Source organism: Crotalus tigris, unplaced genomic scaffold, assembly GCF_016545835.1.
Source record: "Crotalus tigris isolate CLP2741 ecotype Arizona unplaced genomic scaffold, ASM1654583v1 scf7180000020129.766959, whole genome shotgun sequence".
Taxonomy (NCBI): domain Eukaryota; kingdom Metazoa; phylum Chordata; class Lepidosauria; order Squamata; family Viperidae; genus Crotalus; species Crotalus tigris.
Window position 1 is genome coordinate 210,455 of NW_024097870.1, and position 26,758 is coordinate 237,212.

At 36.3% G+C, this 26,758-nt stretch overlaps 1 protein-coding gene across 17 annotated transcripts in view; it reads right to left on the reverse strand.

The window, feature by feature from the left end:
* The window catches only part of TRIM2 (tripartite motif containing 2), a 58,468-nt gene extending 32,567 nt beyond the window's left edge, over positions 1-25,901 (reverse strand). For 2 of the 17 annotated variants that reach the window (XR_005559437.1, XM_039365600.1), the window contains exons 1-5: positions 18,491-18,652; positions 14,279-14,396; positions 13,044-13,149; positions 2,217-2,398; positions 44-281 (exon numbers count right to left, since the gene is read on the reverse strand). Coding sequence is in view for 16 of the 17 variants with exons in the window: in XM_039365600.1 (XP_039221534.1) it covers positions 44-281; positions 2,217-2,350 (372 nt within the window). In the remaining variant the exon portion in view is untranslated. Of the gene's footprint in view, positions 1-43; positions 282-649; positions 766-2,216; positions 2,399-4,467; positions 6,341-7,176; positions 7,478-13,043; positions 13,150-14,278; positions 14,397-18,490; positions 18,654-24,997; positions 25,146-25,635; positions 25,787-25,812 lie in introns of those variants that run through there. The other 15 variants (XM_039365605.1, XM_039365604.1, XM_039365606.1 and 12 more) reach the window with 15 other exon arrangements.
* Positions 25,902-26,758: the final 857 nt, after the last annotated feature.

Genomic DNA, 26,758 nt, shown 5'->3' on the forward strand with positions numbered 1-26,758 from the left:
TTTCCTTTCAACAATAAACCTCACAGGAATCAAATCCACTTACATTTCCCTCATGATTGGGGCAGGAAAGTGGTTTCCCTGAAGCTACAGCTGTGACAGTCTCCAAGATGGCAGCCTCCTCAATACTGCTGTCTGGAGTTCGCTGCAGGACATCCATCAGGTTGGTGATGAAGAAATTGTTTTGCAGTGCAGAAACCCCCTTCTCTGGAAGAATAGATGTCTGGCGGCACACTGGGCAAGAAAGGGTTAAGCTATGAGCTGGAATGTAATTCTGTAAACACCTAATGAGAATAACAAAAAGTTGAATAATTGTTAGTATTGCTTCATATTCCCAATTTTCTAATTCATTTTAAAAAAAAAAGAGGTAAAACTCTTCACCATTTAAAATTTGTAGTCCCCTGACAATGTACACAGATAGTCTTCAACTTTCAACTATTTAACAACAGTTTAAAGTTATGAAAGGTTTGGGTAAAAGCTAGAACCTGTACACATCTGACCATCACATTACCCTCATTGTCATATGATCAAAATTTGGTTTTTTGGCAACTGGTTTATGACCTGTTGCAGCATCCTGCAGTCATTTGATCCAATTTATGGCCAAAAATGCCCACTGGTCAAGCTGGATTCGCTTAATGACTGTGTGACTCACTTAACAGCCATGGTGATTCACTCAATGATCATGGTAAAAATTGTTGTAAAACTGGTTCTGACTTGATTTACAACTGCAATGATGGAAATTCTGGTCTGTCATAAGCAGAGGACTACCTGTAATGAAATATTGCAGACCTTAAAAAGGTGAAACAGAAGGAAGGTGTCTTTGAAGGAATCAAAGAAAATAATATTTCATATACTCAGATTTACTACACCCCAAAGAAAGTCAAAACCACAGAGGTCAATACAGGCACTTACTACATAGCATCCTAAAAATCTAGCAACCCTATAAAGTCTAAGAACTCATGTATCTTGCAATATACAAGAACTCGTATTAAAATTTTATGATATTCTGGTGATTTTGTGTGTGATAAATATTTGCTAATAATCATATCCACACATGCATAATGTTTAAAAGATGAACATACTCCTTACTCCAAAATGCCTTTGAGATGTCTCGTAGTTTCCAGCCAGCATGCCAACCACCTGCATAGCATCAGATTGAGAGAAGCTGCCTTAGAGCCTAAAGCACATTGATCTTTTTGCACTGCTTCCCAGTCTACAATGGGTCACAAAGAGGCTTAAATCCTCTTCCCACAGGTAAAAATCAATTTAGGTACAGCCTTCAGCTAAAGATAAAGCTAAACTAAATCTGCCTGTAATAGCCTAAGGCAGGGGTGTCAAACTCACAACGTCACGTGATGTATCGTAACATGTCGTGACTTTTTTGCCATTGCCGGCAATGGGGTGAGCGCGATTTCGCTATGATGCATCAGGCCCACAGGCTGGCAGTTTGACACCCCTGGCCTAAGGCATTCAGCTAGAGCTGAATGGATTTCATATAATACAACACAATCTTAAGAGACTGTTTTAAATATTATAAGAAGAAAAATTATGTTGTGGACATATGACAGGTATTCATTTTTAAAAAACTGCAAATGCCATCAAACCTTGTAAATGATGAAACACACAAAGATTAGGAAATATTATTTCTACTTTCAGGTAGAATTACAATATTCTCACAACATTCTCAGTATATGATATGATTTAAATGTAGCTTTTATTTGTATGGAAATCAGTGTAAGAAAAATACCATCCTTTACTTTTTCATTTAACATGGAAACAACAGCAGTACTGCCAGGGACATAGAGCAACACTGACAGTAAACTAAGTTTTGAAGTGCAGAACAGTTGCCAAGGCTTCAGTTCTGAGTATCTGGAACAAACTTTACTATCAATGCAATTGACTTCCAAGATGAAATAGAACAGTAATTTTCTACTATTTCATTTAAGTAATTATAATTTATTTCATGTCAATAAACTGATTATGGTTAAGGCATCATGAAAATACATCAAAAAGGGGAATGATAAAGTTAAAAAGAGCCAAGGAGTATTTATTCTTTTATTTATTATTATTTTTTGTAATTTTAAGAAAACCTTTCTACCTCATTGACAATTTACTATTACTATATTAAAGGTAAGCCTAAACCCCTGGGAGAAGTCATTGACATGACAATCCAGGCAGATTCAATGGCTGGATTGACTTAGACACTAAAAAACACTTACCTCTCACAAAAGGTATGCAGGCATGGGAGCACTTTGGGATTCTTGTAACGGTCCAAGCATATGCTGCAGATCAGAAACTGTTTGTCAATCTGACGCACGACAGGGCTTGGGATATTGGAGCCTTCACTGGCCATCCTAGATTACTGACATATGGATTTTGCTCTTTTTCACCCTGCACACTGCTGAAAGTTTTTTAAAAAAATGACAAGTGTTTAAAATTAAAGAAATACGTAATTCCTACTAACAATGAACATTGATGCTCTTTATCCTGACTGAATAATTATTTACTGCAACGTGAAGCACTTTTTGCCCTTAGAAATAAGGCAGCACACTATTGTATTATTTTTGTAAATTAAAAATCTGGGCAGCTGCTAATAACTATATTACATTAAAGACTAACTCAGAGTAGTCTATATAAAGAGAAGCAATCTGAAAGAATTTTCTCTCCAGAAACTAATAATATAAAAACTTTGTTTAAAAAATCAAAATGTAGAGTACCTCAGCACCAGAAAAACTGCATGAAATAACATATCAAAATAAAAGTGTAATCCGTTCACTTAAATAAAAGCTCAGCATCTATAATGGGAACTATTAGCAACAACCCTATAAAGGAGTTATGGCAAGATTTGAAGGAGTACCGAGGAGAACCAAGTGATTCTTTGAGAATAGCTGCTTTAAGAAGTTACTGGCAGATGTTATATAAATCCTTCTGCTAGTTTTAGTTTGCAAAATGCTGCACAGACTTACCTTCCTGGCTCTACCTAGCACAGTGATGGCAAACCTTTTAGAGACCGAGTGTCCAAACTGCAACCCAAAACCCACTTATTTATTGCCGGGTGCCAGGTGGGCGTGGCCCACTGGGTGGGCGTGGCTGCAGTATTTGAGTACCACCACTCGTCTAGCAAGGTGTCAAAAACTTGACCCCCCCCCCCAAAAAAAAGAAATAAAGTGATAAAGTACAGGTAGTCCTCAACTTACAATAATTCACTTAGTGACTGTTCGAAGTTACAACAGCACTGAAAAAGTGACTAATGATCATTTTTCACATTTATGACTGTTGCAGCATCCCCAGGGTCATGTAATTTACATTCAGATGCTTGGCAACTGATTCATACTTATGACGGTCAGTGTCCCGGGGTCATGTGATCATCTTTTGTAACTTTTTGATAAGTGAAGTCAATGGCTGTGGGGATATGGGCAGCTCAACATCACTCAGGTTGCGGGGCGCCTCTGGGGGGTGCAGGCGGGGCTGTGGGCGGATTTGTGGGTCTCTGGTGGAGGGGGTGGGACTGTGGTGGGTGACTTCCCTCCTTCCCATTGTCCATTCCTTCCTTCTTTCCTTCTCATTGTCCCTTCCCTCCCTCCCTCCCTCCCTCCCACTGTCCGTTCCTTCCTTCCTTCCCTCTCATTGTCCCTTCCTCCCTCCCTCTCATTGTCTCTTCCTTCCTTCCTCCCTCCCTCCCTCCCTCCCTCCCTCCCTCCCTCTGTGCCCAGGAAGGGACAAGGGGAGGGAGACAGGCCGCCAGCGTGGCTGGTGGCTGTGCCGCCGGTGGTCATGACTTGAAAGGCCATTGTAAATTGCTGGACAAGAGCCGCACAGCCATGAGAGCAGAATGGCGGGAAGATATTTGTAATGAGGGAGGGAGAAAATCAGGCATCCCCTGAAGGAAATCAGCACATTTTCTCCAAGCACTTTCTCCTTCACTCCTTCACCCTTCTCTCCCATTTTCTCCAAGCGCTTTCTGCTTCACTCATTCAGATGTGTTTAGCCTAGTTTTTTTCAATGCTGTTAAATCTTACTAATCTTAATTCTGATTTTAATTTTGATTTTATTCTAATACTTAGCCTCTTTTGAATAACTGTAAATAAGTAGTAATCATACATGCAGAAATATAAGCTTAGTAACAAAAATATATACATTTGTTGCCCTAAGTTACTATGTTTAATGGAAGAGGAACTGTTGATGTTCTAAATGTTCTTTCATTTAGCATAACTTTTTAAAAATTGGTCCTATTCTAGTATAGGCTTAAACAATATACACTGCCCTATATTGTTTTAACTTAGCCACAATCACCAATTTGGGAGTGAATAGATCATTTCTCAATTGTCCGCTTTGTTTTTAATTTGCCGTTGTTTACTTTGCCATATCTTCTTTAATTGAATTGTCAGTCAAAGTACAATTTTAATATCAGAACACTGTTGAAAAAGAACAGGTTGCTACAACGGGGTGTTTGGCACCTGGTAAATATACCTTTGTATTCTTTATCTTAGATAAATATATGAATCCAGCATCGCTCCAGTACTCGGCAGCCATCAACAATGGTGATGGAAATTGGAACATTGAGCAACACTAAGAAGAGGCGACACAGAATTTTCTAAAAGTAGGCTTCACCTGTGTTTTTCAATTATACTGGTTAGTTTAAAATAAAAGCCAACATATTTGTCTAAGACAGAATTCAAAAAGAGCAAGTCCTAGCACAGAAATAACTACTGGTGGAAAACTTTATAACAGAATAAAATAGTATAACAAAGCCCTTTTTAGTATGAAAAAGACAGAAAATGCAAGAATGATAGCAATTTTTGTTTTTGTAGTTTTTGTTTTAGGATTGCATGAAATAATTATGGAAAAAACTCCCTTGGGGAAAAAATATCTTACCATTCTTTTTATGTTCACTGATACAGAATACAAAGAAACCACACTAAAAAATATACTAAGGCTAGTTTTGGCTGAATAATTCAGTTATGGGGCAATATCATCTTTTTTTTCCCTCTGAATGAGTTTTTAGTAAGTACTGTTCCAAATAGAAGTTTACAGATAGTCCTCACTTAATGGTAATTGGGACCAGAGTTTTTGTCACTAAATGATGTGACTGTAAAGTGCAATGCCATGTGAGAGCATCACTTAGCAAACAGTAGTCCTGGCAGTGCCCAATGATATTCTTAAGCAAGGTTCACTGGTCATTAAGTGAGGACCCACTCACAATGTCTGGCTGGCTTCCAACAACTATGTCAGTGAGGAAGCTGTCAGGAAATTCAATTCCCAGACTGTTCACAAGCAGGTTAGAAGGCAGGTAAGTGGGTCCTGCTAGATGAGAGGCAAATGCAGTGGCATGCACAAACAATTTTGGGGTTGACAGTGGATGCTGCCAGATGGGGGGAGGGAGGCTTACTAGAGTGCATTTTTACCTTACCTTACCTTACCTCATTCAGTGATGTCACAACTTATGGTTACTCAATGAGTAGTCACTAAGTGGGGACTACCTGAATGCATGCCTTGCTGACTTCCACATTGACTTTGCTTGTGGGAAGCAGGAGGGTAAAGTTGCAAATGGTGCTCACATTAAATATGGTCGTGATCATATGATCAGGGTGAAGTGAAGGCTGAAACTTTGAGGACTAGTCCTAAGTACCACTCATTTAGTGATGTCACAACTTATGGTTACTGAATGAGTAGTCACTAAGTGGGGACTACCTGAATGCATGCCTGCTAGCAATAAGTAACTTTTACCCATGGCACTAAGCTAAAGTTATGTCTAAATTTGACCAATAACTGCATCATTTAGTCCTTTAAATCTGATTGTAAGAATAAACCACGGTCCTCAGGCAATTATTTCTTGCTTAATATGTACACTTTAACATATTCTTTCATGTTAGAAATCAAATCATACTTTAATTTTGAATGGATAACTATAGTTTAAGATGTGATCAGAAGACTTGAATATAATTAATGTGTCTGAAAAAATAATTCGTTATCTCCACGATCCAAACACTTATGCCACAATGATTTCTTACTGAACTTATATTTTGTAAAAGTGTACCTTTTAAGTTAATAATTATCTTTTATGTTTAGGGTACTATATTTTTCATTTTTGAATATCCAACAATTGCATGATCACATTGTAAATAATTCTGAAAATAATCTGTTTCTTACAAACAAGAGCAATTAAGCTCCTTTTACATTTTTTTAAAATAGAAAAAAATGAAACTTCACAATTTTATACACATACTAGCTGCCCTTAAAAAGTTGTTAAACATTGTTAACCTAATTCTGGAGTACAGCCTTCAAAATAATGTATTCTTTGATAAGGAACTAGCATTAGCATTAAAATCACTTCAGAAAATGACATCATGCTCTTGCTTTAAATGAATACTTTCTTATCAAAATAGCTTTTAATACATAGAAAGAATACATGTATAAAATGCTGGTGACTATGATGTAAGATCCATAAAAAATATTGTTTTGTTAATAATCACAAAGAAAGAGTGTGTGGCCACACCCATCTGAAACAGAAGATACAATGAAGACCCACGCAATTATTATTTATACATTTCAACAAAATGTATTATATATGTTAGAATTACGATTCTATCAAGTGAAAAAAAAACTATAAGGATAATAGCCAAGCTTGCTCAAACTGCACAGCATTTTCAAATAAAAGCAGGGCTCCGCCCAACTACTGCTACCCTTAAGCTTTCAAAGAGAAAACTAAATCACGCATACAGATCAACGATTCACAAAACTCAGGTTCTAAACCACATATTATGCATGAATAGGTTTCCAGAAGCAATATTTACAACATAATTGTCAAATCTCTATAGGCAAATACGAGATTTTTACAATATGAACACTGGTTCAAAAACCAGGCTATGATCTAGGTGGAATTCCACAAATTGAACACTACTACTTGAGAAAAAAACTATCAAATCAATAGATTTTCTTTCCAGAACTATTACGAGTAAAATATAAATTATTTCTCAGAAAACAGTTCTAAGCATCTTCAGACACAGGTGTTTCTTTCTTACAGATTATTTTTCCTCATTGCTTTTAATCACAATAGCCCATTTTTGTTTAAAGAACACATAATTATAAACCATGCAGTATCATTTTTAAAGAGAGCAGGAATATATAAGAGGGACAAAAAGCATGCTAGCTGAATAACCATAAATGCTTAAGACATACCCATCTTCATGAAAAACTGAGCTTAATCAATGCAATACCAAGTAAGATATCTTTTCCAGAATGCAGTCGTCTCTTGCAGTTGTCCAAAAGAGCCAATCATAATTATAGTAATATATTAGAGTTTAAAAGTCTCACGTTTGAAGCTGTTAGAAATTTGCTATGTTTGTGGTCATTACTGGAGATGCAGCATATTTCCTGCTTCAGATAACAATGCTCCATTCCAGGGAGAAAATTAATGAAAAAAGGAGGCCCAGTCAAGCTCTCTCTTTCTCTCTCTTTTCCTCCTGTTCAGGTCACAGACAAGTGGGAGACCCCTAAAGGATTCCAGCCAATCAATCTTTATTTAGAGCATCTTTCTCACTCTATCTGTGCTGGAAGACTGCAGCAAATGGTGCAAGGGATTGTGGGATACAGCTGCAGCATAGAACTGCAATGAGATTTGCTGGGTGGATTTCTTTCTTTCTTTTTTGCTTTTCCTTCCCTAGTCAGCAATCATCTATTTCAATCTCAGTGCTGGTCTGCAGAATTTGAGTATAAATTAGCAGGCAGGAGCAGCAACTGGAGTGTCTTAGAAGCAATAAATAAAAGTATCACTCTAATACTAAAGATCTCTGGAATAAACATTCTTGATCTAAGAAAACAGCAATTAGTAATGCTGAAGTAGTGAGAAAGTATCTATTCTCTTCTTTAATATGGTAACCATAAATCAATTAAAATGCATAGTGAATGAGATCAATTCTCCCACCTCAGCCAATCTAGACAGTCCCACAATTTGCCTATTTTTCCTTTAAAACAAACTTTTTAGAAGCAAATGAATTAATTCTTTGAACAAGTTACAAGAATGTTACTGCCTCTCAGAAGCTAAATTAAGTTAATTTCAATGTTAAAGTATCTGCTAATTATATAAATGAAATATATTAATGTACTGTGTATATTTCTCTTAATATGTAACTGAAGAGAAAAATCACCAAAATTGTGGAAATCCTAGTAATTTGAGAGGAAGCTAAAATTTCAGCCAATGTAAAAAAGTAAAGTCTCCTGTCTTTTCTGAGATGAACTTGACTTCTGACTACTTCATGGACTATCCATTCAATTTTTTGGCAACGGGATGGAAATGGTTTGCTGTAGCCTTCTGATACAGGGGTCCTCAAACCTGGCCACTTTAAGACTTGTGGACTTCAACTCCCAGAATTCCCCAGCCAGCATAGGGAAATTCTTAAAATGGCCAAGTTTGAGGACCCCTGTTCTGATAATATCTCCTAACTTTCTTATCTAGGATCCAGCTCAGAGTTTTCAGGTCTGGCCCTGCTTAGCATCCAAGTACAGACACTATCAGTACTTAGCATCCAAGTACAGACACTATCCTGCCATTTGTTGAGACTTTCAGATGATAACGTCAAATTATTTTTGACAGTGAAAAGCTAAGCACATTGTATAGACCACTAATAAATCCAAAACAGCTTTAAAACAGATATTGTTCATAATTTAAAAAAACCCTAACTTCTAATATTTGCTGAATGAATTAACTGATTCAGAAAGAACTGTCAGAGTGGTGATGGATTTATAAAAAAAAGTACTTGAGCCAAATTTGACTCCTAGCTGATGACTGGGTCTGTTTTGAAATGATTTGCTACTACTTTCTTCTGGATTGTTTTAAAATTTCTGAATAAAGTCAACTAGCAGTTTGCATATTGCACTAAATCATGACTGTGGCTTAAAATACTGTATGAAATCATCATTTCATAATATATGAACCTTAATAGCATGCAGCATCAGTTAAAAAAAAAGGTGTATATGAAAAACTAGTGAAACAAAATATCCAGTATGATGGGGGAACACTTAAATGCTTAATCTAGAAGTACTTTTGATGTTTTAACATAAAACATGTAATATTTCTTTAATATTACTTTCATCTAGGCACTACTTCCAATAGTCACCCTTATTCTTGCCCTTTATCCATGAATGCTGTATTCATGTAGTGTAACCTGAGCCTAACTTGTACCCCAACCTGAGCCTAACTTGTACCCCAATTGTACAATGCTCTCTCTCTCCCCCCCCCCCCACAATGATCTGGAAATTTTAATTTTTTAAAAAAAAACATTTCTCATTCCTGAAATAATATTATATACTAAGATATTAAATAATGAAACAGCATGTGATAGGAAATGTAGTAAACCTCTGTGAAAAATAGCCAAGACCACAATGTAGACTAGAACTTGCTGATTTTCTAATCCTATTTCAGGCAGAATCACAAAATAAATGTCGCCTCTAGGCAAGAGGGGTGACAAAGAAGTTTAATGAACAAAATAAAAGGAATGTAGTCACATGACATCTTGCTTTATGACCACATTGCTTAGTGATGTAAAGTATGGTCAAGGGCTTCCTATAAAAGCATGGAAGAAAGTGATAGTTCTACATGCAGGTGACATACATCTCCTTAGGCTCACTGGGAAATGTGGTGGAAGTCATGATATGATTTCAGGAAGCAGCAGAGGCCAAGATGGTAGAAAACAGGCCGACACTCATCTCAAACAAGTAGAAATTGTTGATCCAGAGGGACAACTGTATCTTTGGCTCTTAATGGGTTCTGTGTTCTCCTAGAACAGGGATGTCAAACTTGCAACGTCATGTGACATTTCACAATTTTTTTTCCATTGCCAGCAATGGGGTTGGTGAGGTTTCAGCATGACGCATCCAGCCCGCGGGCCGGCAGTTTGACACCCTTGTCCTAGAAGATCTGGATCTTCTCCTGGGCTCAAAGCTCCTCCTCAAAAAGAAGTGAAAACTGTAGCCAAAAGGAATATTGTCTGGCTTTGACTAGTGCCCCAGCTGCAGCCTGGAACAGAATGAACTGGATATAGTTATTCATTTCTCTGCCTTCTTGATTAGACTATTATAATTTGCTATATGTGGGGCAGTACCAGAACATCAGCCACAAACTTCAACTAATCCAGAATGCAGCAAGATGGATGTTTAATGTTCAAATCACAGTAGTGCCACGAAAGTTGCGCCACTTACCACTAGGTTTCCAAGTGCAATTCTAGTTGCTGCTTGCTACGTATAATAGCAATCCAGACCTCTATGCTTGAGGTCTGGATATTTTAGGGACTTGCTTTTCTCTAATAGTTTCTGCCTATGCTGCCCAGACATTTAGGGAACACCTATTTAGAGTACCCATGTATCAGGATTTGTATATGAAATGACCTAAGGTGGGCATTTTCTGTAGCAGCTCTCCTCTGGAATAGTTTACTCTCTGAAGCATGGATAGCTATGACTCTCATGGCCTTCTCAAAACACATAAAAATATCACTTGTATGGCTTTTGAGGATTAACTGTAGCCAGCAGCTCCATATTCCATAATTGTAGCCTTTTATGTTAACTATCAGTTAAGAAATAAATATGGGGATAAATCTAATAAAATAAATATAAATTGAATTAAATTATTTTAATTATTTGTATTTTTATTGTCTATTATTTTTTCATTCTTAATATTCTGTAATGCAAGAAGAAACTTGAGTACAGTACAAGATAATAGCCAGAACAATATATCTCACTATTCAACTATAGGTTATACATAATACTCTATTTATCAGAATTATTACTAACATCCTTGTATAATCTTTCCAGATCTGATAAAAAATATAATTCCTCTCAGAAGTCAGTATTGGAATTTCATTAATAAATTTTTCCATCTGTATTACCATTTGATCATACTTTAGCATACCAATTATTCAATGATAGATTATCTACAACATTTTCATTTTCAGTAATTTTGAATTTTGCAGCCAGGGATAAGAAGCTATAACTCCTCCTAAAAAAGTTAATAATTATCTTCCTCAAAACTATATAAAAATTCAATTATTCTACTTTTTCTGTAGTTATTATTCTAACTTCTTTGAATATTGTCTTCCAATAAGAAACTACTTTTCACAAGTCAACCATAACAGAAAAAAGTTTCTTTCTAATTGCAGACCCCCATATTTTGATGAACAACTACGAACCATTTATATTAGTCTATTTGTATGGTGTGTATATAACATACGTTCTATAGACCAGTTATGTCTGGTTGGTTTCAGGTAGTACATTTCAAAAATAATAAAAAATATTCCTAACTTTAAAATTAGTTTGTTTAGATTTTTTTACAGAGACAAAAACTGAAAAACCAAGCCGAAAAAATAATAGGGAGCTCAAAAAAATACCACGTAGAACAGAGATTCCCAACCTTTTGGCACCAGGGACCGGTTCCGTGGAGAAAGGTTTTTCCACAGACCAGAAAGTGCGTGGTTTTGTATGCTGCCTGCATCCCACGGATGGGGCTTTGCTTGTTTGTGCAGAACAGTTGCTGGCATACCACGGCCCGGTACCAGTCCATGGACCAGGGGTTGGGGACCCCTGATGTAGAGATTAAAAAAGATATCTGAAAACTACTGCATGTTACTGTGATAATTCTTTTATTTCTCAATTTAGTTTTTTCATTACAAACTTTTTATGAAACTTTTTAATCATTTTTTGTCTCAAGATAACAAAACATGAAGTTTGTTAGTTTGAAAACTCACCAAGCAATAAAGAAAATTAGATAGGAAATTCCCTAATACATACTGCATATTTTACATATCTGAGATTAACTTTGGTCTTAATTTAGCAATACAGTACTTGATTTCCTCTGTGCTATATAAGAGTAGGATACTTACACAATATGCATCGTTTGCTCATTTACTGCATCTAGCATACTGTATAATATAATACATGACATTAGTGTTTCTAGTAATTTTGATCCATAATGGATCATTTATTTCAAAAGCTAAAATGCCTAATTTTATGAATAAAATTATTAAAAGTATAAAAAATCCAATTGCTATTAATTTTGTCTCATAAACATTCCCCCTTTGTAGTTGTACATAATCTAACACTAAATCTATGTTACTTAAGAAACCTTTATATGAATGGAAGTAAACCAAATTAGTAAGCTCTTGTCCCTTAGCATCTTCATGTCCTTTATATTTCTCAATAATGTATGAAATTTGTAGCTATATAAATATGCTTCTAATCAACAACCATGCAACATACTGTGTTTAATTGGGACTTCCAGTGAGATGGTGATGAGGGAGTCTGTGCATATGTGAGTTCTATCATTTATTTTATAAATATTGGATAGGAGCTTTTTAATTTTAACTGAAGCACACAGCATTGGTATCAGCTGTGGTTTGACTCCAACAAGCTACATTTACTGCAGTAAGTGCTGTATGCTGATAACTAAGAATGTAAATTAAAGATAGAATTCCAAGCATTTTATCTCTACTGTTTTTAATCTAGTACAAAAACACATGGGAATAAATTATGATAAATGCTATGGAACAAACTACATGTACTGACTAATACTTATTATTGTACGGTTAGGCTCAGTTGCTATAATGCTATTATAACTGCTACTCAAGCCATTGTTTGGGACCCATTTATTTAATTATATCCCATCTTTATTATTTTTACAATCCTCCTATTTTCCCCACAACAGCTCTAAGTGATGCACCTATTAAGTGAGCCACACTCAATTTTATGATCTTTTTGGCCATGGTGTTGAAGTGAATCACTGCAGTCATTAAGCAAATCATGCAGTGATTAAATGAATCTGGGTCCCCTATTGACTTTCTTGTTGGAAGCCCCCTGGGAAGGTCCCAATGGTGATCACGTGACCCTCCATGCTGTAACCGTTGTAAATACATGCTAATTGCAAGCACCCAAGTCCTGATCACATGACAGTGGGGAATGCTGCAATGGCTAAAAGTATGAGGATTAGTCATTGTAACTTTTTGCAGTGCCATTGTAGCTCCAGACAGTCGCAAAATGAATGGCCATATGTCTAGGATTACCTTCAGTGGCAATAAGATGCCTCCAATTTTTTACTTCAGTTCCCATCAGCCTGTGTTGGCATGGACATGGGTTGGAAGGTACTAAGATACTTATGTTGGTCTTTCTCTGAAAAGAATCCAAGATACACTGAGAGTTTGTATTTCAGGGAAAAAATGTACAACCTGTTCATAAACTACAGTAATATGCAAAAATGAGTTAATGAAAGTTTCTTTTAAAAAATAAAATAAAATTCTGATCTATTCTAGCCATACAAAATGTTTTTATCCTTCATTTATTTATGCATCCATTTTTATTAGGCCTAGTATGGCCTAATAGTTTTATAGGCCTAGAATGCTATTTAAAGTCATAATCCCAAGAACTGAACCTCAAAAACAAATCACTCCCAACTTCCTAGCAGCCTTCTCCAACATGAAGCTCTCCAAATGTGCTTGAATTACAGCTGGCCAGAAGTTTCAGACAAAAGCTGCTAGTTGGACATTTTGGAAGCTGCACATTCATAATTATTTGGAAGGCAAGTGTGCTGTGAAACACGTATAATAAAAGTACATTATTTAAGACAGTTCTGGGAGTTGAACTCCACACATCTTCAAGCTGCCAAGGTTAAGAAATACCATATAGCTAATATTCTGTGCTTTAATCTGCAGTGTTCAAAATTTCCAAAGAGAGGTTTTACTCAGCATAAAACTTTTAATGTGCCAACTTCTGACCTCACATAGGGCAACACTCCACCTCCCCCACTTCCCCAAAAAGCCAGGCTGGAAGGAATGACAATTTCCTCTCCTTGTCTGCATTGCAAATTTCACACTCACAATTACTGTCAGAAATCTCAATAGAAGTGTTTTTTAACACTTTCATACACAGCATCTTGGTGAAAATTAATGCAAAGAACTTTTACAGTGTTTAGGAAAACAATGGCAAAAGAACAGTAACTACATCACTTTCAAAATGCAATCAGAAAAATATCAAAAACATTCTTTATTTTATTGTAAGCAATGAGGTGGCTCTTTCTATGCTACTTTGTAAATGCAAAGAATAGCTGCCACTTGAACAAAGAACAATGTCCCCATGTTGTAGCTTAAAAATTAAGGAAAAGGAAACTTTGCTGAACTTTAGACAGGATGTAGAAAAGCAAGGGGAATATGCTTTATTCAGCCTAGAGAGAAACTAAACAATGCCCAGAGACATAAAAGGGTTGAATGGAGCATGAGCTTCTAGTTTGGGCACATTTCATTACCTTAACAGCTATCACTGGATTAATTGCCAACCAGCAAAGAACACATAGCCAGGACAGGCTGTTCAAGTTTAGGCTAGGAAGAGGGCATGCCAGGCACTACAGCCGATTGGAGCAGGAGCTGTTATTAAATAGAAAGAAGTGTTAGAAACCATCTGGTATGAAAGACAGCTCAAGTCAGAAAACACAAAGTTTGAAGCAGAGCTGGAAAACAGGGATGCACTTGAAATGGGCTGGGAATAGAATAGTATAATATTACCCATCAGTGAAGATCTGTCTGCTGTATTGTGTAATCATGAAAAGAATAAAGCATTCAAATACTGTACCAGATCCTTAGTATATCACAAAATTCACTGGAATGACAATAATTGACTGATATGGCATGAAGATTGTCAGAGGCAGAACTCTCTGTTCAAATATTCAAAAGCATGCATGAAATATAACACCCCACGCCCCAATTCTGTAGAATTTAGCTACAAAAGGAACCAGTCCCCAATTAGGTTTATATGCAGATGTATGAAAGCAATCAAGTAAGTTGCATAGGATCATTAGGGGCTGTTGATTCCCAAATGGTTGCCTTTAATGTAAAAGGTAGATCACTGGAAAAATTATCACAGATGGTACAATGCAAAAAAATAAGTTGAATTAAATGAGCTGGCATTTGTACCACCCTGATTTAGCCTTACAGCAAACATACATAACTATGCATCATTACAGGACAGCCTGTTCAGATGAAGGACTATAATAAAACTTGATTTTACTGTATCAATATCAGCAATTATCAGTCAAATCAACAATTTAATTTTAAAAATATCCTTAATGTCACACTTTAAGCTACAAATAAGAATATTTAGCTTTGTATTTTTTGTATACTATATATCAGGTCTGTTGACTTTTCCCAAACTGATCACCTACTAGATATATGAAATTACAATTCCCAGAATTTCTAGTCTGCATCACCGGAGCTGTTCAGCTGGTGAATAGCTGTCCAAAGAAGTGAAGGGCATCAAATTAAGCAACCTGAGAACAAATCTGCATGTTTTTTCATTTCCATTTTAAGTTATTTTACCAATGCTTTTAATAACACATTATTAAGTTTAGAATGCTATTTTGAACATGGCGTGCACATGACTTTTCAACTATTTTGCATTATTTGAAACATAGACAGCTAAAAATTCTGAGAATTATCAAAGAACAAAGAAGAACTCAAGTTAGAAAACAGATGTCAGAATATTTGGGGGCTTTCTTTCTTGGATTGCTTATTCATCTTTGTCAGCCATTGGGGGAGAGTACCAAACTGAGAACTTAATTTTGTATTGAATGGTAATGGCTCTCCAAAATTTTACACAACAGTTTTCTCAATCCTGCGTAGAAATTCCAGCAACTGAATCCGAAACTTTGTATACCAAATTTCTGTTCTATCCCATTAAAACTATACCCTGGTGAACTTATATCCTGCTTTTCGCAATAAACAGCTAAACGCTATTGGAATCCTGTAATCAAAAGCTTTCAGGTCCTACAGTTATTGGTTTTACACAGTTATAGCCAACAATACCATTATCAATATTCTTAGATCAGTGGTTCTCAACCTGTGGGTCAGGACCCCATTTGGGGTTGAACGACCATTTCATGGGGGTCGCCAAACAAGGCTGTCCGCCATTTTTTCCCCCTTTTCTTTGGCCACGCCCCTGGCACCTGGTGATGTATAAGTTGTTGGGGGTCACCACAACATGGGGAACTGTATTATGGGGTCGCGGCATTAGAAAGGTTGAGAACCACTGTCTTAGATAGATTCTTGCATTTTAAGTACCAGAGCATGAATCCTATAGTACATGTCTTTGCATCTTAAAAAGTGATAAAAGAACATGTTCCAAGCAGCACATCCTAATTCAGTGATGGCGAACCTTTTAGAGACCGAGTGCCCAAACTGCAACCCAAAACCCACTTATGCATCGCCGGGTGGGTGTGGCCCATTGGCTGAGTGTGGCCAATTGGATTGGGCATGGCTGTGGTGGTAACGGCAGACTGGGTGGGACTAAAAATTTCAATCAATCAATTCCAAATTTGCAAGATCTTTTTTTTCCCGTGAGAAGTTGAAATTGACTGATTGAACCTTTTTTTTTTCTTTTTGCACATGGCGGCGGAGCCTAAAGCGAAAATCCAGCTGAAGGCCTAGGACTGGGGTGACGGCACACGTGCCCATGGAGAGGGCTCTTAGTGCCGCCTCTGGTACCCATGCCATAGGTTCGCCACCACTGTCCTAATTAAATCTAATTCCATTTAAATTCCCCAGTGTCCTGGAGTGGCCTTAAATGAGAGGTTCTCTGGGAAACTAAATGGCACAGTAGGGCACTGCTATTGTAACTGCTTTCTACTTTAGTGTGCCAATGCTATCAAAGTAGCTTCAGATTGCCCATGAAAAGTTTATTGTGCAGCCCAATATGCTTCAGATCCCACATCCCTTATTAAGGGCAATTAAAACTGCTTTATTTCTTGTGGCTGTACACAGTTCTCCCATCTTGGGTTAGATATAAAAGGCAAGTAAATTGTGAACAGTCAGGAAAATGGAAGACATGTTCAGTGGCCTTGATTAAAAACCTGGGGTCTAGTGCTTCTCTGGGACTTGGAAAATTTTCTCTCTGTCTAATTTTGATTATCTATATGTCATCATCTCACCCTGTTTTATTAAGTGATAATGTCACATGGACTGTGGAAATTATTTATGAGATAGTAAATTGTTGCCAAATATATTCTTAATGAATTTGTCATTTTTAAAGTAATATTCTATTTCAAATGTACATAATATACATGTTCTTTCACAAAAACAAACAGCATATGGCTTTAATTCAGTTTGCAAAATGCATAGCTTTGTATATTATATTGAATAAAGACTCCAGAATTTATCCCTGATAAAATATAATAGTCAGACCAGAGAGCTGAAGCATTAGAGGAAAATTAATATGGTTACTTTACTTCAGACAGAAGCAAGAGAGAAAGTTTTTTTAAAAGCACAAGTTATGTTCTTTGGAAACACAAATTCATTTTCCAATAAATCCTTCCCCATACAAGCAAGCCATGTTTTGGTGCTCCTACAAACATGTTGTACAGAACATCAGGAAATACAAAAAATTCCTTATCGCCCTTTCTACAGGCCTTTGGGCTTTGAATTAGCTTGCATATGTTGGTGGAGATAGGGATGTATTTTAGGCATGTTTTTGAAGTGATGCGGACACCAGTTTTTGCATTTCAATCCATGTGCTTAGAATATGATTCATAGAGATTTGAATATGCTTTCAGCTCAATATTACACAGCACAATTCTAAAGTTATTTATCAGTTGTATATATTTCATCTCTGGGTAGTAAATTATCATTATATATTGAGTCAATTTGGGAATTCGGTTTTCATAAACTGTAAAAAAACCACCTAATCTTACTTGTTTTCTAATTTCCAGTACTATGATAATATATTATTTATATTATTTCATCAATGTGTTTGGGTAGGACACTTTTTAAAACAAAGATTTTAAGTTTATAAAATAGTTTTAATGTTTTCAGTTAACTTTATACCTCTATAAAAATCCACATTTTGTTTTGTAAAATTATAGAAATGTTTTCTTAATTCCAAATGTTTAGGATAATCTTATTCATATTATTCTTTTGTAGGAATCCAGAAAATGTTTTATACACTTTGTGAGGGTGAATTATTTTGATATGCGATATTAGAAATATATCATATAATGCCACAGTTCAGTACTTTTTAGAGGATTTTGTTAATTTCTGATCATAATCTATGCCCCCACTCCAATGCAGGCACAAAACAATGCTTTGATGTCCTTCTGCACTTCAGTATATTTTCTTTCAAAGGCTTTAGAGAACTTCCTCATGATCATTTTCATAATTCTTTCAAAATGCTGTCTTTAATCACTGTGTCCTATTAAACTTATTTCACTGTTGTTCCTACTGCATCCTTGCAAGATAATCTCATAGCTGTTTGATGGAAATTTTAACAAGCATGTCATCGAACACAAAGTAATATTCCTCTTCCAACTTAAGAGAGCCTTCCAGAACATACCAAAAAAATGTGACAAATTGCCCAAATCCAGCTTCTGAAATATTTTAGGATTTTTCCAGTCTCAGAAGTACATAAGTAAGAGAAAAGAAAGAACTAATGCTGGGGGTGGGAGAGAGAGAGAGAAAATTCAAAGCTTACTTACAGGCATTCCATTATAAGTCTTTCCAGGCATTGAAATATAGTCTCTTTGGGGAAAAGAGTTTGCTCCCAGCAGCATTCAGACAATTGGTCCCATTATAGCGATCATGAGGCTGAATTAAAGAGTAGCCTTGCAAAAACATAAACAGCTTGTCAGCACAACCAAAGAGGTGGGACTTAGTCTCATGGGACAGTTCCAGCCAATGATCAGCCTCTTTGGCAACTGTTTGGTTAAGATATAGTGTTTCATTCTTAAAAGGAGAGTGGGGGAATGAGAAAAGCCCACAAGAATAACTGTGCTCATAAATGAATAGGAGCTAAAAACGCTTTGCACAGGGAAAAAGTAAATCATTCTGTGGAAAGCATCAGCTCTAATTCCGATATGATAGGCCATCACGTAATGTTTTCTATGAGTCCAATAGATTTTTAAAAGTATAGACAGACTGTGGGACATTTTATTTTGCACTGAAAATTACAATGCCATGTAGATTACAGCTTTATATTGCCAAATCTGGTAACAAATGCCATGCCATGATTTTGGGCCACTATTTCTCAGATTAGCCTTCCAGTAGAGCAGAGGTGAGTCACTATCACCCCTTTACGACCATGCTGGCTCACGAATTCTGGGAGCTGAAGTCCACACGTCATAAAGGGTCCAAAGTTGCCCACTCCTGAAGTAGAGGAATCCTCCAAGAAAAAGGAAAAATTATCAGGGAAGCCTACAGGGAATTCTATAAAACATTTCAAAATTGAGATGGCTTGTTTTCACATTTGGGACTGGCTGTCTCTATAATTCTGAAAGTGTTTCAAACTCAAATCAGTGCTTCAAACATTTCTAAAATGATTACAACAGTCTTTGTAATTTATTAACAGTTCCAGGCAATGATCAGCCTCTTTGGTTAATGTCTTATTAAAATGCAGTGTATTATTCTTAAAAAGATAATGGAGACTGAGAAAAGCCCACTTATTCCCCCAATTGTATGCAAACTAGGTTGAATTCTCAATATTTTTCACACGGCTACCCCCTAAATAAGGTGGCTAAGATTTATGGTCCAAAATATATAAACTATAGGTTGATTATTAACTCCTAATACAGGTAGACCATGTTTATCAACTATAGCTGGGACTGGCAACTCAGTCATTAAATGAAACTCTTGCTAAGTGAAATCATGACCATGTTTATGATCTTTTTTTAGCTTTCCTTTCCTTTACTGACCTGCAATGGTTATAAATGCAAGGACTGTTTGCCAAGTTCCTTTTTTTGTAACTGTGGTCACGAAACACAAATTACCTGTACATATATATGCACAGATTACACATAATATTGTTACATCCTGGGGAAAAAAGAGTGAAATAAAATTATTATGAATAGCTTTTCTCTGAGAAGAGGAAAGTGTTTATCTTGCTACTTTAAGGATTAGTGCTTCATTTGAAATACTTTCTAGGATAGAATGAATGACTGTTTCATAATATATTCCTCAAATCAATCAGAGTTTCTGATGGAATCATTAGATGACATTCACATATTTCATCAGGGCTCTGGGTACCAGATTAGATATGGTAAAGAAGTAGATACGATTCTAATAATTTTGGTTTCCTGACTTTTTCCTGACGCCACTAGCAATTAAACTGTAATTATATATCAGCAGCATATACAAGGATCTCCTACTTTTTTCTGAACTGCCTGAATATGTTCTGATGTATCTTTTCCACTGCCCTAACTTCTGTCAGAATGTATTACTTACTTTCTGAAAGGCTATTTTGCAAACACAACGCCAAAGCTGTAGCTTTGGTTTCCATTCTCTATGTGGGTGAGTACTCCATTTGATGGCAGCTTGTTGTGTTCATGAAAAGAGGGAGCAGCCTTATTATCAGGGCAGGGAGAGGCTCCACTTGGCTCTGTTCTACTGAAAGTATCATTGTTCAGCTTGCCTAAGGACCAGCAATTGTTAGCTATAACAATACAATCTTTCAGCAAAAATTTTTGTAAAATGTCATGGGAAGATTCTGGTGCCATCCACATGACATTTGGTTTTCTTTTTTCATCAATTCTTGCTCAGTTGAACCTCTATTATTGCAGCATTAATTTAAATATGTACTTTGCTCACAACGCAACAGAACTGTAACTAATTGCAAAATTCACTGAAAAACTGAAAAAAACATATATGAGACTTTTTAACAAACTTGCCATTTTTTTTTCAATCTTAGTAAATACAACAAAATGTGAATACAAGGTTAACCTTTTTTCCTTGTTACTACACAATTTTTTATCTCTTCCAAATATTGTTACCTGCAGAAAGAAGAATGGCTACTATTTACTGGAATCTGTTTGAATAAGCCCTAAATGCAGTTAGAATGATTCTGAATGAGCATGAACCCAATCATTTCAGATTCTAAAGTAAAGTTTGTGATATAGCATACATAATTCCAGCCATTTATATAATTTTGATCATACATTCTCAAAACAGATTTTTACAAATATCCAAAAAGTTTCTTTTTCTACTTGGCAAAGCTGAGAAAATAATGCATCCTTGTCAAATCTTATGCCATCCAAATGTGTTAGGATGATAACGGCCAGGAGTCTAGGCCAGCATAGCCAATGCTGGATTGGCAAAGGATGACTTGTATTTGCATTTTTATTCCAAATAAAAGCTTGTCTAAATCTTTAGATCTAGGAAACTACAATTATATGGGATGACTTAGATATAAATTTCCCACATTGAGGGAAATTGAGTTTAGATCAATGATTCAGTTAACAACCATATTACTAACTAACTGCAATGATTCACTTAACAACTTAAAAATAACTATATGTAAAAGAATTGAAATGGAAATGGTCTGGTCACATAGCAAGAACTAATGGCAGGTAGATGAAGGCAGTCATAGAATGGATCCCACTTGATAAAAAGCATCCATGAAAGAGACCTAAAACAAGATGGATTGACGACATCAGCAAGTATTGTGGGCCCAATTGGCAAAAGAAAGCTCAGGACTATATAGGTTGAAAATATGCGGAAGAGGCTTTCATCCTGCAGTAGATAGACAATGGCTAAAATGATATATAAAATAATAAACTATATGTAAAATAAAGCAGTCATGGTGGTACAGTGGTTATAATTCAATATTGCAGGCTACCTCTGCCCACTACCAGGAGTTAAGGTGGACTCATCCTTCCATCCTTCTGAGGTCAGTAAAATGAGGACCCAGATTGTTGGGAGCAATATGCTGACTCTGTAAACTGCTTAGAGAGGGCTGTAAAGCAGTGTAAAGCACTACTGAGTGGTATATAAGTATAAGCGCTATTGCTATCCTCTTTATGTAGTTTTCAAAGCCTCAAATTCAAGCAATTTTCATTTATATCTAGTAGCAAGGAAATCCATATCTATGTATGTAAAAAAAAAAGTGAAAATGGCAGCCACAATTGTATGATCGAAATCCTGCTCCCTTATATAGTATATATTCATCTTTAAGAATGGGAAGGTTTCAATGCAATTGTGATACCGTCTTAACTTTCTTTTTTAGTCCCTACAAATACCCATCTAGTTCATTTTTTTCTTAGATTCAGACACATAGCGTATTTATTTTGCTTTCTTTTACTACTTTATGTTCTTTACCATTTATTTATTTTACATTCCAAACTGTAACAATATTTCATGTGGTATGATCCATGTGTCTGAAAGTAGTAATCTCTCTCTCTCTCTTTTTTTTCTTTGCGCTTTTAAGTCCCTGCATTTTTGGCAAAAATATTTGCCATTCTTTCCTTCCTAGGGCTGACAGAAAATAACTGGCCCAAGCTCAAACAGCTTTCTTTTTAAGGCTGGATTAGAACTCTTGATCTCCCAGTTTCTGGCCTAATGCCTCAACCATTACACCAGCAGTTCTCAACGTTTGTGTGACGGCGACCCCCGTCACACAAACGTTATGCGCATGCGCGGTGCCCCCATGCGCAGCGCGCATGCGCGGCGGCGCCCCCGGAGGGGAGAAAATGGCGGATCGCCGCCTTTGGCGACCCCCGAAAAATGGTCGATCGACCCCAAATGGGGTCTCGACCCATAGGTTGAGAACCGCTGCATTACACCAAACCTGCTCTCCTTTGTCTGCAGGTGCCCTTTTACTCTCACTGCCCAACATTCTGCTTGATATCATATGCAAATTACATTTGGGTTAAGTAATATCATTTGTATAATTATGTCTTCACTCCAATGACATGAATGATGTTATTTCCATTGTTAGCATTGTAATAAAGATATACTTTTCCATTTACTGGACTCTGGGAATATTTATTTATTCAGTTTCTATATGTGCCCATCTCTGCCAATGACTCTGGGTGCCTTACAATTCAATAACTCTTTCTTCCCTTAATTTTGTTAAATCAAGCTAGATTTTTTTATGAGCAGTTGTGTTCCATTTTATTCTGCTACTTCCCAATTCCATTTTCTAGGGGGGAAAAAACTTCTACTGCTTGTTTATTCTACTCTTTTTTCCTGAAGCTTTTGCAGGCTCAATTTTTCAACTCCCTCTATATAGATTCTAGTTAAGTGCAATAATTCCAGCAGAGTCTTTATTTAATATAGCACAGGATATATAATTTGATAAATCTATCTTTATCATCACCCAATATGTCATCCTTCCTACATTTACCTTCAGACTCAATATGTAAGGTCTAAAATCTGTAGAGTCCTGAATTGGATCCATATTTAGCCAGATTTGAAACATAATCTACTATGTAACTTGGTTGACTTTGAATCTTACAGAAATCCATTTTGTTTCAAAAGGATTGATTTAGTGTAAATTGTAAAGCCAACTAATTGCATGGACAACCCTCGGGCTACAAAGGCAACTGGGACCAGGTTAGCCATCACTCAGTGCATAGATATAAAGCACAATGTCACATGATTGCATCATTTAGCGAAAGTAATCCCAGTTATTCTAGTTCCTGTTATAACCCCAGGACACATGGGTGGGAACAGGCAAGAGTCTCAACTAAGGAGTGATGGGGCTGCACAGGTGTATAGTGCTACAGGCAAGCAGGTATTATGGAAGGAGAATAGGCAGGGATACTACAGAGAGCAAGATCTGTGTGCTCCTTGAGAGAAAAAGCAATCTAAGATGCCCCCCACCCCCCCTCAGCTTCCCATTGACCTTGCTTATGGGAGCCTGAAATAATTACATGACACAGCTTGCTGTGATGTTATAATCCAAAGTGACTGCAGAGATTCTGACCATAGGGGATGCTGCAGTGGCCATAACTTGGGGACTGGCATAAATCCTTTTTTTTTTTTCAGTGCTACCATAACTTTGAATTCTTGTCTATAGCATACTTTGAAATTTACATAGCACATTTCACTTCATCATTCAGACTGAGACTTTATTGCTTTCTTGTCATCTCATGCATCACTCTTTAATAGCCATGTAAAAATTGTCTCATAAACAATACATAGCTAAGAAACAGGATGCAGTGAGTTGATATTCTGCAAATAACACATTTTTAAAATAAAGATATAAAACTAGAGCAAACTGTTCACCATTCTTCTGGCATTGGTTTTTTCATTTTTCATGCAGGAAATTATAAGCATTCTGGGTATAATTTTCAAATACGAAGATATTTAGTATAATAGCCATCTCTTCAAACATGCAGGCTTTGTTTCTAATATAATGAGATACTGAAAGCTGTTTATTCTAAAATCACAGATTGGTATAGCTGTATATTACAAAAGCAAAAGCCAGCAAACAAGCAAAAAAGAGTAATATTAAACATGCCAGCAATCAATCTTTGATATCAGTCTGAAATAAATAAATTTATCCCTAGGAAAAAGGTAACATCCTTACCATTAAACTACATGTCTAAATCACTGAGAAAAAACAACTCTTCTGTTTCCCAAGCACTATTATTATTATTCAGCTTGGGAGGCACTGAAAGATCATCCTCCCTTTATATAATTACAAAAGGCTTCATTATAAAAACAAAACAAAACGAAAGCACAGCTCACAATCCTTCTGGCATTGTTCTTTTCATTTCTCATACAGATTTAACAATCCCTTATAATTGCCCATTTACTGCAGCTTTTCCACAAAATCTTGCAGAATTTCTCAGCAAAACTTCTGAATTATTTTCATTTTTTTAAAACCAGGCAATAGATTAACGAATTGCTGGTCTATGGAATAAGTAATGCTTACAAGTTTCTCAATATAATACTGCAAATAAAATTTCATTTAAAAAATAATGGCTCCAGGTCATAATTTCAGCTCTCTCAACAAATCTGCTGTCTGTTACTGTCGCACATCACTACTTCTTCTGCAGAGTTCCCAAAATTTTCCGCATCGCAAATCATTCCATTGAAAGACGGGTCAGTACTTCCTTTTAAGAAAATTGCTTTCATTTTCGGCTTTTATGTCACTGCCCTTTCAAAAAGAACACTGAAGTTACACTATAGGGAAAAAATCCAAACCAAAATACTACCCTTAACTAACAGTCTAAAAATCAGCAATGAAACCACAAACACTTACTTACATTTGCAATTGTTTGCGTGATCTGTCCACTGATCCGGCGATTAATAATGACAAAAGGGAGAATAGTTCTTTTGAAGCCACTTTTTATAAGGCCAAGGCCAGGGGGAAAAGGAGGTCGCCATCTGAAAGCCACTCAACGCTACATTCTTCCATCCTCCTCCCCCTTCTCTACCTGCCGCTTTTCCCATTGCGTGCACCAAACAGCTGCCAGAGTTAATAACCACGTTAGATTTTCTCCATAAAAACGATGAGGGAAAGGAGACAGAAAAAAATAAAATAGCCAGTGCATTAATGTGTCAGCATTAAGCCTTTAGTGTAATAATGCTACATTTTGCTTCTCTGAGCACTGAAATCAAAGTACCGCCTTATTTAAGTGAAAGAGTCAATTGCATCTTACAAACACACTCGAGACCGAATGGAAATGTTAAAAAATAAAGTAAGCATTATATTAATCGAGAATAAAACCATTCACAAATCTACCCTGATTACATAAATGTGATTCCTAAACATGCATTTTAATTCATGAATACAAAAGAGCCACCAACAGAGAAGAATCTCCTGTCCCGAATCCCTTCTTACTTGCTGGCTCTTTAAGGAAAAGGGAAAAAAAAGAGCGTAAAACAAGGCGCTTTCATTTACCGACAGAATGTCTCCATGTAAAAATTATTCTTAAACTGCTGCAAATTTACAGCTGATGTGCTCGATATCAGATTTCTCCCGGAATGTGGCTTTTCTCAACCACAGCACCTCCACGTAGGCCCAGGCAAACCAAACCCCCCTCCCTGCATGGAAAACATCACGCATACAAATGCTCACCCGCCGGCTCCGGGCTGCAGCGATCACGTGATCCCTTTCATTTCCCTTCCCTCCAAGGCACCTGTCTCTGCAGGGAGCAGTTTCTGTGGAAACTGCAGAGAGCTAAATTTTCCCCCAACTGTTCCCATGGAAACATTGCATAATCTATATGTTCCAGATTAAGGCGTCTCCTCTGAAGCAGATGTGACATTTGCATCCTAAGCTTTAAAAGAAAATAGCAAATAATGAAAACTGGCCGTGTTTTTTCTACTACCGACAAATGAAATGCAATTGTAACAAAAGCCACATAAGGAACTACATCAGTAAGAATTTCAGTCTAATAGCTCTTCTTAGAGAATTTAAATTCTTTTCTGAAGATATGTAACACTGCCTAATACTTGGCTCAGAGAGCTTTTAAAACAAATATATAAATAGAAAGATTTTATATTACATTCTTACTTCAGTGTTTTCATAAAAAGGAAATTTACCAATTCAACTCTGCAGTTCAAAAACAGCCTGAGAAACCTATGGCCCTCCAAACGTTATGGGACTCCTATTCCCATCATCCTGAATCAGCATTGACGGGGAAGATTTTGCTGTAATTCATTTGGAGAGCTGCATATTGTCCATTCATGCTTTAAATACTAGACTGCGTCAGCACTTTATTTCTACCTAATTTAATTTTATATATAGGTAAATCTTTTTTCCATTGAGCTTGACTCATAATTACAGTGACCATATGCCCTTTATTTCAGAAAGCTGTCCTTTCCACTTATTTATTTATTTTCTTGATTTTGTTCTTGAATTTTCTTTTGTAAAGCAATTATGACCATAAAATTATTTTTTATCCTTATGAATTTCTAAATTTCCCCCTTTTCTAAGGTTTATCATTTACTTTTTCCAATGAAATATGATCATTGTACATAAGATGAGTACATGTTACAATCCTGGAGATGGTGATGTTGTA